Source organism: Cataglyphis hispanica, chromosome 4 (assembly GCF_021464435.1).
Source record: "Cataglyphis hispanica isolate Lineage 1 chromosome 4, ULB_Chis1_1.0, whole genome shotgun sequence".
Lineage (NCBI taxonomy): Eukaryota > Metazoa > Arthropoda > Insecta > Hymenoptera > Formicidae > Cataglyphis > Cataglyphis hispanica.
Genome location: NC_065957.1, coordinates 5,933,705 through 5,952,717, shown reverse-complemented (window position 1 = coordinate 5,952,717; position 19,013 = coordinate 5,933,705). Strand labels below are relative to the sequence as shown.

General features: G+C 29.6%; 1 protein-coding gene across 1 annotated transcript; it reads left to right on the top strand.

Annotated features, from left to right (window-relative positions):
• Positions 1 to 11,946: 11,946 nt before the first annotated feature.
• On the top strand, positions 11,947 to 14,757 carry LOC126849167 (eEF1A lysine and N-terminal methyltransferase homolog). Its single transcript, XM_050590774.1, has 8 exons — positions 11,947 to 12,105; positions 12,205 to 12,327; positions 12,448 to 12,664; positions 12,733 to 12,951; positions 13,056 to 13,315; positions 13,401 to 13,765; positions 13,874 to 14,055; positions 14,163 to 14,757. Exons 1-8 carry the CDS (start codon positions 12,014 to 12,016, stop codon positions 14,709 to 14,711), a joined length of 2,007 nt encoding a protein of 668 aa, XP_050446731.1. The 5' UTR covers positions 11,947 to 12,013; the 3' UTR covers positions 14,712 to 14,757.
• Positions 14,758 to 19,013: the final 4,256 nt, after the last annotated feature.

Below are 19,013 nucleotides of genomic sequence, written 5' to 3'. Positions count from 1 at the left end.
AAAAATATTATGAAAAAGATTTTGAAGATTGAAACTGTTTTGTTATTCACTTATTCTTATAAAAAAAATTATTGACAGAAATTAAGATAAAAGAAAATATAATATTAGATTTAATCTTATTAATTAAGAATAAATAGAAAAAGAGAATATATGTTTCAATAAATCTTTCTAAGAGATTTCTTTTCATATTACTAGAATTTTTCATCTTTATACGTATAAATTATAATAAAAATAAATAAAATTTTATCTCTCTTAAACTAAAACTGCGATCTTAAAATAATATCCTGATAAATATCCGTATTAAAAACTCTACTCGATCGTAAGGAAAAATACGAAGAGAGAATCACGATAATTCGGCAAGAGCAGATGGACTCCAAGCAGACTGGTACGTTAATCGAGTAAATTCAAATCAGATCATTGATCGGGAATTAATTAATTAATTAATTGATGCACTAATTTCTGTGCTGGAAAAAAAAAACTTATTCACGACTTTCGCACGATATTCGTTTATGCAAATTACGCGTGCCTCATTTCCGTTAATTCCGTTCCGTTAGCCCGCTGCACCGTTTAAAGATCAATGGCATGGTTACTAATCGTTGTATTCAGTCAGGATTATCATCCAAGAGGAGACCGAGGGAGATAGGAGCCGAGTACTCATATCGGTGCGGTAGCAGATGGACATAAAAGTCACTCTCCGAGCGCAAAAACGACGAAGGAAATACCCGGTTTGTTACGGAGCCCCGGATTCGCGTGCTACAGAACGCTACATCGCCCGCCGTTCAAAACGCTAACTCCCGCCCGTTGCATCGTTGCTGCCGATGCACCTGCTGATGCAACCAATAGATGCCAACGGTGCACGTGCTCTCGCGCGAACACTGCGGCGAGCCACCGCTGGCAAGCACGTGATGCTAAATGAAATTTGTGTTTCGGAAATGATATCCGGGCGTTTGCGTAATCTTTTTCTCTTCATAAATAAAAACACAAAAGTCATAGTTTGTCATTCAAAAAATATATCAATTTTTCCGAGCAAGATAGAAAATTAACATGCAAAAGGAAAATCAAGATTTTTTTCATTTTAATATCTAAGAGAAACTGATTACAAATGATGCAATTCACCGAATTTTACTAAACATTAAACTGTTATTATTTTGATTTTTTATTTTATATATATATATATATATATATATATATATATATATATAAATATAAAAATTAAAAATATAACAAAATTTAATAAAAAGATATTAAAAGGGATATTTAATTTAACAATATTTTTTCTCTTTGAACATAACATTACTTTGAAGCTTTTTGTTTTAGATCCGCTGATTGCAAGGTAACTACATAATACAAATGCAAAGTTTTTTAATAAGTCATTGTATGAAACTTTTATAATTCATAACTGTCTGTCAGTTCAACACAGCCAACGAAATATTACATGTATCAGCAAGCAAACACCTGTTACACAATCTTGCATTCCCGGTTTCATCATTCAAGATCAGCTGGCTTCTCTGACCTCGTAAATTGTCATTTTTCATACTGTGGGAGATTAAAATAAAGCTTGTATCTTTATGTGTATGTGTGAGTTATTTTAGCAATTATTTGATATATGTTCTAATACGAATGTATTGACAAAAATTGTTATATAATTCAAGAAGTTAATACTACTTTAGATTAAAAAAAAAATAAAAAATATTGTAAGCAAAGTAATATCATGCGCTTGATTTTTTCGATTTAAAAACATTTCATTTTTAGATGACAATACAATTGTTATACAAAAGATTTAGCATAGAAATATAAATTGTTCCTTTAAAAGAAAAGAATATTTCTTCTTTCCTTTTTTTTTTATCAAATAGCATGACCATCGTCTTGGTATGCTCATCCTCCCGCGAGGCATATCTGTTATCTTTTCATCGTGCGAGCCCTTTCGATTTTCGAACCACCCAGCGTCGCCGAAGGGCTCGCTCGCGTAAGACCACTCATTCATATCGATCGCGCTCTCGTCCACGCTTCTTTATCTGCCACTTTATTTTCATTATCCTGCCGCCGCCGCCACAGGAGCGTGATCGCGCCTGGACGAAGAGGTGGAGGCTACACAACCCGCCGCCGGCCAAAGCCGATACTGATCGCAAGCACACATCGCCGCCAACAGCGGCGATGTATCCCGCATAATGTGTTGGCGCGGCCACGACTATATGACACGGCAAATAATCGTTCGTGGTGCCAGGCAGATATACTCCGAATGCCGCGCACCGCAGTTAGGTACACACGAAAGAGCCGATATATCAGACAGAACAAGGGTAAACAGTCGCCGCGCTCTTCGTGGTTCGATTAGGAATCAGGAGACAACTCAAAAAGCAACCAACGGCCGTGTCACTCGCCTATGTTACTTGCGTATATAACGTATGACCAAGTGAGGAAATTTTAAGCGATGTTGAGCTAACATTTTTCATATCGGATCTTGGCGAGAAATTTGCATTCGATCTACAAATGATCTCGTTTCTTATTCGTTTGGCTTTATTCTTTTAACGTTTGATAGGAAGAGCAATTGGTACAAAAATACAAAAACTTCGAATATGATAAAATGTTTGATTATTTTTCTTGAACATCGTTTCGAGAAGATGTATAATTATTAATCATTTTATAACTATTGATGAAAGAACAAGCTTTTTTGTCCAGTCATTTATACATTTGCAATTTCGCTAAAATATCTTAATATTTAATAATAAATAAAGCGATATTGAATTTCGGGAAAGTATTTAATTCTCATAAAAAAATAACCATCTGTATTCGCTATAGAATCTGTCATTAATGGAATATAACGCGCTTGGTACAGTCTATATATTAGATAACAATCTAGCCCTATTATATCGCTGTCATTAAATAAGCACTCGTTACTGCTTCATTCCTGCTTTACTCCGCTTTACCATTTTTTTCACAATCACGCAAACCGCGTGTAAAGCAGAGTAAACAGCGGCACGACAATTCCTTCCAGCACGGATGCATTTGATTAGAAATCAAGAAGCAGTATGGTTCGCAATATTTGCGCACGAAACGGGCGAAAAGTATGATGCGCACTGCGATTACCGTGATGCATAATATTCGTGTTCTACATTAGTAATACGAAATAACTAACCGTTGTAAAAGCAACCGACTTTTTTATAAAAATAGAATTCTATTATTATAAAAAAAAATAAAAAAATAAAAAAGAAACATACAGCCATATAACTTGCAAATATAATAATTATTTATTAAAAATTATTTACTGATTTGACCAAAATTTTATATCTTACTTTTTCTCACAGAAATATTAGAAATATTACGATAATAAAACTGTTATTTTATAAATAAATATTTTATATTCTTTTAAGTAAAAAGAGAATAAAATCATAATAAAAATTAAAGCTAATTACAATTAGTAATTCAATGCTCGAAATGACTTTGAAGCTCAAATTTTCCATCTCAATAGAAAGTTGCAATTGATTGTCGTATTACATTCGCCACTCATATCACCCTCGATTTTCGATTTCTTTGTGACAAGCTGACGTACTGTTTTCACAGTACGCTGTGTACACATCAATTATTTGATTTGTCATAGAGAGACTCGTGGGACTCGTGAGACGGGATATCCTAGCGCAATGTGTGTCAGCCCCTTTTATTAAAATTAAACCTCGATTCAACCTTATCGTGTCGTCGATATTCTCCCATGTTATTAGCATTATAAAATATGTATTATAAAATAGATACAACAAAATAAAATTTATATAAAGTTGGATCATATCTTTATAAACATAAATATTTATCTGTTACAAGAATAGTTAACAAATGATCACACACATACACAAATACAAAATAGCTAATATGTATTACGTTATTTATAAATTCATATATAACGGAATAATGTTCCGTTATTATTTTAATCGCGTTTGTTTTATATGCGTATATCTTATAGGAATCATTTCTTTGCACCTGTACTGCATGATTGTATGTACCGCATTTTACGTTCGCGCCAATGATCCAAGATAAAAATAAGATGACTTTTTCCCCTGCTGTGATAAAAATGTTAATTACTCGAGACATGCAAAAAGTACTTCCGACTTATCATAAAGACAATCAAAAGCAAACACATTTCTCTTAAAAATATATCTTATAATATGTTCAACAATCTTATCTACATTTTCCATATAACAAATTACAAAAATTAATAATATAAAATAATTATTCCTTTAAATTGTTAGACGAGAAATTATTATGTTTAACAAAAATATAGCAGTTTCTGTATAATAAGAAGATGTGATAATATTAAAATAATAATTAAGTATATCACTTCAAATTAATTAAATATTATTACAATACAATAAATATAATTTTATAATTTTATTAATACTAGCGTCAGAGTTACTAAATTTAAGATTTATTATTATCAGTATTATTTCATATTGGTATTATGCATTAATCTATCTAATATTTATCTCTTTCAAATAATTAATCTTTATTCTCGAGTTGCAGTTAAAAAGCAGGCAAATGCTATCTCCGAGCAATTGATTCGATATCCGTAACGCTACACACTATCAGACTAGCAATATTTCGCTTTATTCCAGCGACGTACAATCCGTCACACGTAGTACGCCCCATCAAGGAAATTAATAAAGCCCGATAAGTGATCGTTCTCGTGTCTATACTACGCTCGATACTAGCTCATCTCGACACCCCTCGTCACCCGGCCGTCCCTCGTCAACGATAATCTGCCTCTTTTAATCATATTGCGCAAGCACACGTCGCTCCCAGAATGAGAAACTGACGAACGGCGTTTGTAATCTCCATTATCGTTATTCGCGAAACTTTGTGACGGGGTTTCCCTCCTCACATACAGCGATTTCCAAGAAAAATTTCAATCGAAGCTCATCACCAGGATCACTTTCGCGTTGATGAGCTTACGCACGATGTACAGGTGCGCGCCTCGTAAATAAAATTATATATCACGTGAAAGTAATACGTATATGTATATAAATAATAATACGAGCGAGCGACACACGATTATTACTCGCGTTTCATGTATTTTGCGGAAATATAATATGTGTGTGCGTGTGCGTGTGCGTGTGTGTGTGTGTGTGTGTGTGTGTGTGTGCGGAAGTATCAAAAATATATCCGAGTGATAATGAGAATTGATCGTTTTTTAAGTTATTTGTGGCATCGTGCATTAATATAGTTAACGATATTTGTTGGAATATCTGTGATTTTATATCATACTTTGTAGATTTTTTGACAATTGCAAAGTAAAAATGTCTTGTTGTTTATAAATGTCTCTAAAAATTTATGCAAACGTTATAAATAAAAATATTTTTTCCTTATTTACCTTCTTGAATTACAATTAATCTTAACAGATTACTTAAAGCTTTGTTAGAGCAAATGTTTAGGGTCAAAAAAATTAAAAGAATAGAAAAAAACCAATATAAAATTGTTATTAAAAAAAGTTATTAAAAAAATATTAAATAGATTCATAGATTACATAATTATAAAGATTATTTGGGTCCTATAGATTTTGATAGTTAATAATAATTTTTGAATAAAACTATGTGTTAATAACAATAATTTCAAAAAATTAATAAAATGTGTTAATTGCAGGTCATTAATTATATAAATCAGTGCGCAAATAAAGGATTGCATGATTAAAATTCATTGATATTAAAATTAATAAACAAGAGTGTTGTAGTAAATTTTTTCTCGCATCTATCAAAGCACAAGCTTGCGACATAATAAATAACACGAGGTATATTATAAGTATACGAAAAGTCTCGCCTTAATTGCCACTCCATTAATTCTTCGATCAGTTTGTATGTATGTGTGTCTTTCTAGAAAGACATAAAGTCATTCAAGTCGCGTCCATGAGCAGAGCTCGAAAAGTTTAGCAAATCTGAACGATTTACTGAGCCTTTTATGATTATCAAAAATTCGACATCAACATTTTCGACCATATATACTTTCTCTCCTCTTTTCTCTTTTTCTCTCTTCGTTTTAATCTCGATGGCGACTTTTGAGCAAATAATAATTCTCATGAAAAATGCAAATGATGTTTGTCCTCGAACAGATTCGCCGCGAAAACCCACTAACCGCGTTTAAACCTCGCAAAATTACACGGTGCATTGACATATCTGTGTTTCGAGATGTGAATCAAGCATATTCTCAAAAAGAAGATTACCTGTATAAAATTATGAGATGTATCAAACCATTTACTAATTGCATTTGTATGTCAGATATAAATGTGCACTTTAATTGCATATAATTAATACAAAAAAATTAACATTGGAAAACTGATTTAAGTAAATTTAAATATTGAAAATATTTAAATTTATTAATAGATTTAAAAATTTTTTGCTTAAATGTCTTACCTGATGTATCTTTTGCTTCCGTATAGTGAACAATGCAGTAAATGATTTTATACGCGCAATTTTGCGCAAATATGCTTAATTTATATTAAATATATATACACATATAGATTAGATTATGTCGTTATATTACATGCGGGAAATGTCCACGAAAATTCTGTAACAAAACTTAAATTCACGATCTGGTAACTTAATCCATATCACGTCGAGAATGTTGCTTTTTTTATGACATACGAGAAATTCATCACAACGTTTTTATAAGCAGCGTAACAGGGGGAAAATCATGAGAATGATACGCTTCCTCGGAAATGTCCCAGGTAACCAAATTGCCGCAGACCTCAAAATAATTTCATAATGATTCTAAAATTAAATTTCCATTACCATTGCTTTTAAAAACATTTTCAAAAATATTGTCTCATTGGGTAAATATATATTATTTTATTTTATGAAGTTAATATAATTGTTATTTTAGTTTGTTTTCCTCCTATTTCGTGTATACATTTGAGAATAACATAACAAAAAAATATTTTTTAATAAAGTATAAAAATTTTTTAAAATCTATTATAATTTTTGTTTAAAAATCGAGAATTTATACAAAAAATACTAAATTTATACACATATATGAAGCAAGTTTCTCTGAATAAATTTTCACACAAACAAATGTATATTCTCCTTTATCAAAAACATATTTCTATTGAAACAATACCAAATAAACATTAAAGTATTAATGTTTCCTCGAAAACATTCTGGTGCCAATCAAAATAACTTGGCGACATTTAATATCGACATATATTGTAAAATTGAATATAATGTATCGTAACGATTGAGTTATTTATCGACTACGTTCTTTAGTAGCTTAACGAATTTGCCTAAACAATTATACCAATAATACGGAACGAGGAAAAACTTTTATCATTGCTTCGTGAAAACTAGGCGGTTATTAGATTATTATAGTTCATAAAAAGCGCGGAATATTGTATAAATTATATTTGTGTATGATGACTTTGCAATAGCTTAATGATGATTCGGTAAAACATTAGTTTTTAGAATTTTATTTGAATTAATTCTTTTAATAGTTAAAAATTAATATATTTAAAAAACAAGTGTTATACGACCAAACTGGCAATTTATTGTTTGATTATTAAATCACGACGTTTCGAACATATGGTTTTGGTCCTTATCAAGTGAAAGTTATAATTAAAAAGTAGAAAGAGAAAAATCGAAATGTCAAACTGACATTGTGTCAACCACTATGTTTGGAATACTGGAATTAATATATTTATATAATTATTTGTATAATCGATGAATTTATATGTTATGATAAATATCTGATATATTGTGCAATATAATGACCGATGTAAACGTTATCGAGCTGTTGATAGTTTTCTCTTGAAGTCACTTCTCATTATTTTTTCAGAGTACTATGTAATAATGATAAAGTTATCATAGAGAAGAAGAAAAAATATTTTCCACGTCAATAAAAAAAAAAAAAAAATAATATACAGTCGTAAAAACTCGATCTTGACTTACTCTCTATCATAGTATTTTATAAAATATCTTCAACTACATAATTATAATACAATCGAACGGTTTAATGTAAATTATAAAATATTGGCCGACATGTTGATATCAAAAAATATCTATTAATTAGATTGTTGTATTTTTCACGAATATTATTAAAATTGAGAAATATTTGACATGTGGCAACAAGCATGTGTGTATAACAAATCAAATAAAAAGTCAAAGCCATGCCATTTAATTTTGAAACATGATTCATGCAACACGCAATATTATTGAATTTAATTCGCAAACCCGACATACAAAATAATGATAGACTCCGTGCCTTTAAATAGCATCACAATTTCTGGCTTACAAAAATACGTGCAAAATTGCACGCAACCTATGGATAACACTTTCGCTGCAATTATCGTGAAATTTTCGTGAAATTTTTACATTTACTTTACCTGCGCGCCCATTTGTTTATGTCTCTTTCGAAAAGTGATGGCTAAAACGCGTATGAATTACAATATATCGCGCGAAACGTCAATGAGCACCTGACTTCTGCGTGATGCAAATTGCTCGCGTTGCAGTTAATTTCCCAACGGGAATCAATGGCAACACCTGTGGGGCAATTTCTGATACTTCCGACGATAGCTCTCATGATAGAACGCTGTGAAGCTTAATTAATTGTAAATTGTAATCCAATACATTGAGATCATACATGCATTTTCTGCATTAATCACTTAAGGAGTACACATAGATTTTTGTGACGTTCGTTCTTCATGCGCTTTGTTTTTCTTTTAAAAGATTTTAAGATGGTTTTTTTTAAAGATAAATATGATAATTTTGATTGTTTTAGAGAGAGAGAGAGAGAGAGAGAGAGAGAGAGAGAGAGAGAGAGAGAGAGAAAGAGAGAGAGAGATGAAGAAATATGAAACTACACGAAAATAAGCGACTACAGTAAAGTATACAAACTCTTAATGATATGAAACATTCTAAATGGGGCAATGATATAAATGAGTTAAGAAGGATATAAGATCGATATGGCGGTTTTAATAAAAACACACTTATAACGCGATTACTTTACGATGGCTGCGATCTTATCAATTTGCACCATCATTCTTGTTTATTCTGTTCAGAGAGTTCTAAATTATTCAAACATATTCAAGCTTCTTCTGAATTTTTTGAGAGTATATTGATGTGTTAAAAAATTTGCGTCATAGTCATTAGAAAATCGAAATCGGAAGAATTATAGCTTTCAAGCTAAGGATTAATTAATTTTATACTAAATGATATAAAATATAATTATATATAATTGTACAATTATAAATATATTTTGATTTATATCAAATTTCTTTATTTTGTTTAAATAAAAGAAAAATTAAAAATAATATAATTATTCTCTCCTTTAATAATTCTACTATAAGCAGTACCGAAATATTCTCTCACAAACTGTTGATAATTAAAAATTTAAATACAACTGAACTTTTATACGAAATGATCCCTTATTTTTTCTTAATTGTAGTTACAAAAAATATCTTGGTATTTTCCGCTGTGCTGTTGATAGCCTTATATCTGACATTAATTCAGAATTTAATGTCACTAATATTGGAAGATATTATATTGTAACTTTACATCCAATTATTAAGCAGAGTATATTATATTGATATTGGAGAATATAGTGGTAAACAAAATATGAAACTTGAAACCATCATTATATAAAAATTGATAAAATTGAAAGGCAAACCGGATATTATAAATGCGAGATATTGATGTATCTAAATACTAGATTATAATATGCGGTATATAAACGAGCAATGGTTCCGTTGAACCGTGTTCCGTCGTCCTCGTCGCGCACATTATCGCGTATTCCCTATGCGACATTAACAAAGTGACGTCGCATCGCGCAGAATTATAACATACTACGTGGCAAGAAACGAGGAGAGTGTATTCTCCGGTGTACAGTCAATAAAGCCGTCGCGCAATAATTATCGTTTGCCGGCAGCGTCTCGAGGGGCGTCATTAGGCGACAACGTCGCATATCGCGGCTTTTAATGTTTCACAAACGCTTTTCAGGTACGACGACGAAGACGACAATGTACGGTGGCATCGCTTTATCGCACGTCGTCGACCACGTATTAACGAAGAGCGCCTGTGTGCTATGCGTACACGTGTTCCGAGGAAGACTTATACGATCGAGTTATTTCGATATAAAAGCTGAAACGACGATATGCATTGTTATATATCTTTTGCCTTGGATATGCGTTTGCGCGCGTTTGTCATAGCGGAAAAATTATCGAGTTCGACCGATGTAGATAACGATACAAAGTTTTACCTTTATTGTTTTTTCTTCACGGAAATACTTTTGTTCCTTTTTCCTTAAAGATATTATATTTTTTTATCGTGGCCATTGCTCTGAATTTGCGTAATGCAACTTCTTTAATTCGATGGAATGTTGAAAGTAAAAATCATGCTAGAGAATTTAAAAAAAATGTGTATTATATATATATATATATATATATATATATATATATATATATATATAAAATGCATATTATACAAGTGTATACAATATAAATGTTTATTTATTTAATATATTATCTAAATTTATTAACCAACAGAATTTATCTAAATTTAATATTTATTAACCATTTTATTAACCAACAAAAATATTATCTAAATTTATTAACCAACAGTGTTATTACATTCCTATATGAAAATTTCCTGTTGGTTAATAAATTTAGATAATATTAAATAAATAAACATTTATATTGTATACACTTGTATAATATGCAGTTTTTATACATAAAAATCACTTATTCTACTCTAGACTTTATATTAACAAAACTTTGAAATCTCAAAAGAAAAATCGTGATGCCGAATGATATCCGAATGATTAACGCTTTCACCGCAGTTGAAAGATACTTGGTATTCTTACAAATCGCATCACGATCTGTCGCAAGAACATCAAGGTAGATTCGACTAACATGGTGGTGAAAGTATAAAAGACAAAAAAACGCTCAAAAGTTGAATGTAAGTAGGTAAAATTAGCGTTATTTCTTATTAGATTTCAATGAGTATTTTGCCATAGCATAATTCAAATCAAGTTCATAAATTAAACGTCATTTCTAATCAAGATATATATTCTAACGAAAAATAATCAAGATAATCTACAAAGAGAGCAATTACTTGTAAATTATATGCGTGTTCAAGCATAAAATAAAATATAATAGTTTTTATATTTAATCAATATATACTATATTAACCTGTATTTAATACACAAAATATAAATAATAAATGTAAAAACATATTGTTAAGCTACATATCGTTTCATCAGACGAAAAATAGATGGGATTAGACATAATCCTGTTTAATGATGTTAATATTATAGCACTTACTTTGATGTGATCCATTTGAATTACCGTTGGCGCCATAAACTCGCCACATATTCGCGTCTTCGCCTAAAAAAGAAATAGTAGCTATTCGCGTGGCGGAATTTATAATATACACAAAAATAATAGAGAAATATCGAATTATCGACAATAGATCGTGATAAGAAAGAAAAAATTTACTTATTTGATGAAGATTAGTGGAGATTCAAATCCCGCTCGACGAAAACTCGCCCAGACTCGATTCTCGGGAAATCGGAAATGCACATTTTCTTAATGGAAGTGCAAGGCCATCTAGCGGAGAAATAAATCGTTGATTTTGTCGATAAACAATCGTCAATAAGTAATTGCATTATCTTACAGAGATGTCGTAATTATTGTATTCCTAATTCTTGGGGAATGAAAAATGCATAATGCATATAGGAAGTACACGTGATGTATCTCTCCAAACAAACGAACAGAAAACGTTATAAAAAATAAATGTGATAGTGTTTTCGAGTTTGTGCAAGTTTACAGTATGATTTAATCTATAGTCATTTCTCTATATATTCAAAATTGTAGAGCGTAATAATATATACTCTATGTACATTAAAATTTAATCTATATTATATGAAAATATAACCCCGAATTATATTTTTACGTCTAAACACGGAATATATATATATATATATATATATATATATATATATATATATATATATATATATATACACATAATTGCGTTAACTACTAATATAAAACATGAATCTCTTACCAAAAACGCACGAAGAGTTCAGTCATGCAGATTATTGGAACACATTTTTCAAAAAACGTGGCAAAAAAGTGTTTGAATGGTACAAGTTCTATAATTATGGCAGTATAATGTTGACAATTTTTTGAATATATAATTATAACTTGTTACACTCTCTCTGAGCATTTCTGTTTGGTTTTAGGTATGGTGAATATCCAGAATTATGCGAGATACTTTTAAAATATGTCAAAGTGAAGGATGATATTTTGATTGTTGGTTGCGGAAATTCTACACTGAGCATGTCCCTGTACGATGTTGGTTATAGGTAAATCTTCTTGTATATATATCAATTAATTTAATCAAATATTGTGATCCTATATATATATATATATTGATTCATATAAATTAAAATTTATATTGTAAATGTTAAAATTGGTTTTCATAGAAATATCATTAATATTGATATATCACATATTGTTATCAAACAAATGCGTGATATAAATAAAAGTACAAGATCAGATTTATTATATGAACATATGGATGCCACAAAAATGACATATCCTGATGAAAAGTTCAGTGTGATTCTCGATAAAGGTACATTAGATGCTTTAATGCCAGATGCCAAAGAGACAACTATATCTACAATTGATAAATATTTTAAAGTGAGTTTCTAATTACTGTAGAAAAAACATTTTATAATTTTTATTTTTACAAGTAAAACTTATTTTAGGAAATCACACGAGTGTTACGAAATGGTGGAAGATATATCTGTATATCATTACTGCAGGAGCACATCTTGCGAAAGCTCTTATCTTATTTTCCTGCTTCGGGTTTCATGTTCCGCATATCACGATGCCATGAAGCTGAATCAAAAGCACGTTTAGAGGAAGGCAGTTTGGTACCAATCTTTGTGATCATTGCTACAAAGTTTATTAAATTATCCCAGACCGTACGTTGTAATATAAAAACATTGAAATTTGTCACATTGTCATCTTAGCTTTAGCTGGGTGAGCAGTTTGTCGAACTTATTTTTGTAGATTGTAATCCCGATAGGTCCTTGAATTAGCTCTGGTCGATGGTCCACCTGAACGATTATCTTCAATAGATGATATGGTATCTGCGATATTGTCCGCACAACAATCGGCATTAGTGTGCAGTAGTCTTTATAAGAGAAGTGTTGCCGATGTAGGAGAAATATCATTGGATTTACATCGTCCGGGAGACAAGCATCCGCGATATACCGTTTATGTTCTAGATCAACCTTGTATACGCGGAGCGAAAACGTATGCGGCTTTCATCGTTCCACAAGGAAAGTACGTTCGACACTTTTCAAATGTAAACTTGTCGACTGTAAATTATAAATATATCATATTGACTCATCCTTTTTGTACTTAACAGAGAAATGGACTGGTTGTTCAGTACCAAGGAAGGGCGACAGCAAGTTCTAAAAAGCGCGCAACGTGATAGACTTGCGATAGTTACTTTACGCAGAGAACATAAATTCGAAAGTTGGGACGCTGTAAAAACCGAATTAGAAGACTGCGTACGCAATCTAGCACCGGCCGGATTGTGTGGTAAAAATGATATTCCCTTTTTGTCGTTGGGTTCCGATGTCGGAGCTCGAACCATTTGTTACGAAGGGAAGAGCGACATTAGTGGGCCATTCGTAGTCGAAGAAGTGGAAAAGGACGGTCACGAATTCAGACGTCTTGTATTCCTGAACAATCCATATGTTATTCAAAGTGAGGCTAGACTGAAAGAAGGTATTATGATTCTCATAAATAAATTCAAAAATTCTATAATTACATTAATAATTATATATAACACAATTATTGTGTATAGTGTATACACTCTAACAAAATTATTTTTAGCAAAGTCTAGACGTGGTAAAACGAAAAAAATTGCCGATCCTGGATTTCTAGCTTGTGAACATCACATTCATATGAGCGCTGGCGTAAATGCAGTAATAGATATAAAAGAACAACAGGAGATTATGATTATAGGACTTGGTGGTGGTGGTCTTTGCATGTTCTTACATCATTGTTTCCCCAAAGTATGTATTCACACGTGAAATTTATTATTGTCAAGCGTTATTCATTAAAGAAATCTGAGTGTATTTTTTTCGTAAATCGAAAATAAATCAATTTTTTTTTTTTTTAGTTAAAAATTACTGCAGTTGAAATCGACAATGCGATGCTAAAAATGGCCACCGAATATTTCAACCTTATTCTTGATGACAGGATGAAAGTAGAAATAGCGGATGGAATTCGATTTATTAAAGATGCCGCAGCATGTGAAAAAAAATATAAAGCAATACTCTTTGATATTGATAGTAAAGATACTACTGTCGGAATGAGCTGTCCACCTAAACAATTTCTCGAACTATCAGTATTGAAAGCAGTTGCAGCATGCTTAACGAAGGATGGTCTTTTTATTTTGAATCTGGTCAGCAGAGATAAGAATTTAAAACAGAAAGCAAAGGATGACCTAAACTCAGTATTTCAATCGCTCGCCTGTTACGCCATTCAAGATGAAGTAAACGAGATCGTTATGTGCTCCATAGAAAAACATGATTCAAAAGAATGGAGAAACAAACTTAAACTCGCCGCTATGAGCTTAAATAAGCAAGCGGCTGCAAGAAAGTTATCCTCTTTTAAGGAAGCATTTGATGTCTCTACACTTTTAGAAAGCTTATCAATGGAATCCTAATCATTTTATATAAATATATTTTCCTCATAATAAATAAAATTAAAAATACGATTTTGTTAATACTTTTGTTTAATACTGTAAATTATATATATATATATATATATATATATATATATATATATATATATATATCTTTCATATTTTTATATATCACCTATTTATATATCTTTTAAAACATTTATTTTACTTTAATATATTTTCTATGTACAATTCATTAAAATAATTTTATTCAGATATATTCACGCACACATAAAATGTCGGCATTTAAATCATAAGTTAATTTATTATTTTTTTCATGTAAAAAGTTCTATGATTTTTTCGATGCATAATGCTTACAGATTATTTCTAAACAATATATTAATTGAGTTAAGGAAAAGTTATTATACATATGTATATATGATGTATATACGATGAATTTTTTGGCAACTTTATTCTTCCATTAATTCATTATATGCAATGTGCATTACTTTTGTATTTACAGACATACAGTTTAATTACAAGCAATTAAAATTTAGGCGCATGAATAACAGTCATAATAATTGACTAAACATTCAACAATAGGCAAACAATTTTATATATATATTATTTCTTTCCTACACACGCACATACATACACATATATATATACTTTTCCATCTTTCATACATATCTTTCTCTAATATATAATAAATCATTTTAATAGTACTCATTCAAATATTCATTTTAATATATTAGAAATTTATGCTAAAATGTAGAAACGTGTATATAGCACATAAATATTTAAATAAATAAAAAGAAATATTCATGAATTTTCTTTGCACATTGATATACATATAAAGATGTATTTATCACATACAATTAAAAGATCTAAATTTAATAAAATTTGGTTATTCTTTTTTTCATATATCAATTGCGATGAATAAATTAATAATGAAAATATATGTAGATACGAAAAATATTAGTCTGAGTGACTAGTATTCTTTTCAATGCATCAATAATGTTATTTAATATTTTTATTGTTTCATATATGACTGTTTTACAAATAATGGAAATAAAGTTTAATGCATATTTTCTGCCTTTCTACAATATCAAAATTTTTAGACAGATAGAGCACCACACACAGTTAAAATAACTTTCATTAATTTATATATATATATATATATATATATATATATATATATATATATATATATATATATATATAGGAACAAGTCTCTAATAATTACATAGGTGTATATAGGTAATTACATGTATAATATAATTACATATATGTGTATCGCGATGATTTTATTTATTCTACAATGTATTTACACATTTTCTTATACGCGCCTATCTAGAAATCCGTTCGAACATCTGTGGCATCAAATTTTTAATCATTCATACATTAATAAAAGAATTAAAACATCCCCTCTACAGATTTTCTTTCTGAAGAAAACTAATGTCTTATTAGGATATAACTGATAGAACACTTCGCAGTTATAGACTAGCATAAGATAACTGCACGAAAATAACGCAGCTCGATTTTTTAATCATTCTTACATTACTAGCAGTATGATCTATAATGTACGTAGTAGAACTATAAAAAGTTTTCATTATCAATTAGTATTATATTTATTGATTAAATTATATGTATATAAATAAATATAAATATAATTATAAAGAATTATTTATAAATTATAAATAATTCTTGCCGTAAAATACAGATATATATAAATAGCACGTGAACGCAAAATATGTTATTTTATATATTTTACTAATTGTTGATAAATGATATGTAATGTTCCTATTTCTTGATATTTAAATATTCATTATAGAATGCATAAAAACATAAAAAATTGATAAATTGCTTAAAAATTAGTTTTACAGTTTAATTTCGAAATACCATCTTATTGTATTAGAAATTTAGTTTCGTGTTTTTTTACAATTATCAGATCAATATATAACAAATATTAAAAAATAAATATATTTCTAAATATTATAGATAATTTTAAGTATTATCAAGTATATTATATATATATATATATATATATATATATATATATATATATATATATGTTGTATTTTGTTATAATATATATTAGATTGCGGTACTTTTGCACTAAATTAAGAAAAGAATAAATATATATTATGCTATGAAAAAAGAGTAACACGTTATTCTTGAAATCGAGCTCCGTATTTTCGTTAATTATTCCATTTACATTCACATTCATACCATAAAATCTATATAAAACTTGCGATTATTATTATGACGATGATTTCATTCAAAAATGGAAATTATGAAAAATTGCTAAAATATTTTACTCAATATAATATCGCATATAAATAGTCACTAGATTAATGATATACGCGTATATAGAAAATATATTTGCTAAAAGCTCTCACATCATACAAGCATACCAAATATATATATATATATATATATATATATATATATATATATATATATATATATATATATATATATATAGTTTTTCATCTATCGGTATTTTTAATATCTAAATGCACGTTAAAAAAGTAATAGGACACAAGTTTAATTAAAGTTTAAGTAATTCATGGATTCATTACTCCTCCTTATTAAGTCCTTTCTCATTTTGTATTCTTCTCTTTTCCTCTTTTTCTATACTTCTTTATATTCGTCTCTGTCTTTTTGCAAATCTCAAGAGAATTTATCACAGCGCATTTCTTTATCAAATACAAAAAATGCTGGCACAATCATTGTTAATCTTTGAAATATCTTGTCGATAGATATTTAATAAAATTGAGATATCGACAGAAGAAACGTTTTACATTTTACACATTTAGCGCTAAATGTTAGCCATATATTTAATTACATGATACAATCGTATATGTACAAATAATCATACATATGCTATTATGTATTACTGAATTATATATTTATGTATATTTATATGTTTATGCGAATTACACGGTTACATTTAGCACTAAATTCGTAATGCAAATGTCTAAAACTCTAAAAGAGAGAAAAAACATGAATGATGTTAAAATCGTTATCTAATATATCTATAGAATTTTTCTTTTTTTCAGAGAACAAAGTTTACTTACAATACATTATTGGAAGACGAGAACGGCAGACTATCAGAAAAACAAAATAAATAACACATATGAAAGATGTATCAAGCAAACAAAAACTATTCGAAGGTTTTGAAGGTGTGCTTTTCTGCAGATTTTCATTCGTAAATCTATTGCAATGTTGTCATCAACAATGATAACAATCGAAGATTTGAGTGGAAAGAATAATCAAATTTACTACATCTTTTATTTTTAGAGTAAAGAAAAAAATTAAAATAGTTTAATATTTTATCAAAAATATCATGCCATTTAATAAAGAAACGAATTGAAAGCTATTACATATTTTTATAATTATAATTATCTCTTTTTTGTGATTTCAATATCTTTCATTTATTACAAAAACTATACTGTTATCATGCGAAAAATACGACTTTTATAATTCACATATTAACAAACATAAAATTGAAAAATCTATATATTAATTACTCCAGTAAATATGCCGCAAATTAAGTAATTTGTTTGTAATAAAAACAAAGTTTATTTCCGATTCCTTGCGGCTAAATCTCTTGAAATTTCTTATAAAATTTTAAACATTGATCTACAGATTTCGCAGTAAAAATATAAAAATTGCCTTGAAGAGACAAGGCAGAGATCAAAATTTAAAACTTTATGTAACCCAAATACGTACATATAAATTACACACTCGTTTGAAAATCAATGTATAGCATATTTCTAAAAAGTACCATGCCAAAACTCTACCAATTAGAAACAAATTAATAAAAGCAAATCGATTCTTTGTACATGGAAAGCTAAAATTTAATTGTTAAGTCATACGAAATTTTTCGGCCAACTAATTCCTTTGATATGCATAACTAAAAATGACTAACTCAAATTATTTTGAATTATCTTACTTAAAACTATATATAAACATTTCTTCTGCTTTTATAATTTAATGACATTGGCAAACTTAAGAGATTTTTCTTATTTTCTACTATTTGATCCTTATTTCATACACACACACACACAGACACACACACACACGCACGCACGCACGCACGCACGCACGCACGCACGCACGCACGCATGCACGCACATGCGCTACACATACACACACACGCACGCGCCACGCTCACACACTCACACGCTCACACGTACACGCACCTCTACACGCACTCCACACTCCATACACACTCACACTCACACACACACCACTCACACACACTCTCCACACACATCTCCACTCACTCTCACTCTCTCCCCATACTCCCTCCTCCCTCTCTCCACTCCTCTCTCT

What these genes read in the sequence shown, in the direction of transcription:
- LOC126849167 (XM_050590774.1), top strand. Translation starts at nt 12,014, where the DNA reads ATGAATCTCTTACCAAAAACGCACGAAGAGTTCAGTCATGCAGATTAT. An exon ending in TTCATCGTTCCACAAGGAAA is followed by an intron (nt 13,316 to 13,400) that starts GTACGTTCGACA and finishes TGTACTTAACAG; the next exon opens with AGAAATGGACTGGTTGTTCA. An exon ending in TACATCATTGTTTCCCCAAA is followed by an intron (nt 14,056 to 14,162) that starts GTATGTATTCAC and finishes TTTTTTTTTTAG; the next exon opens with TTAAAAATTACTGCAGTTGA.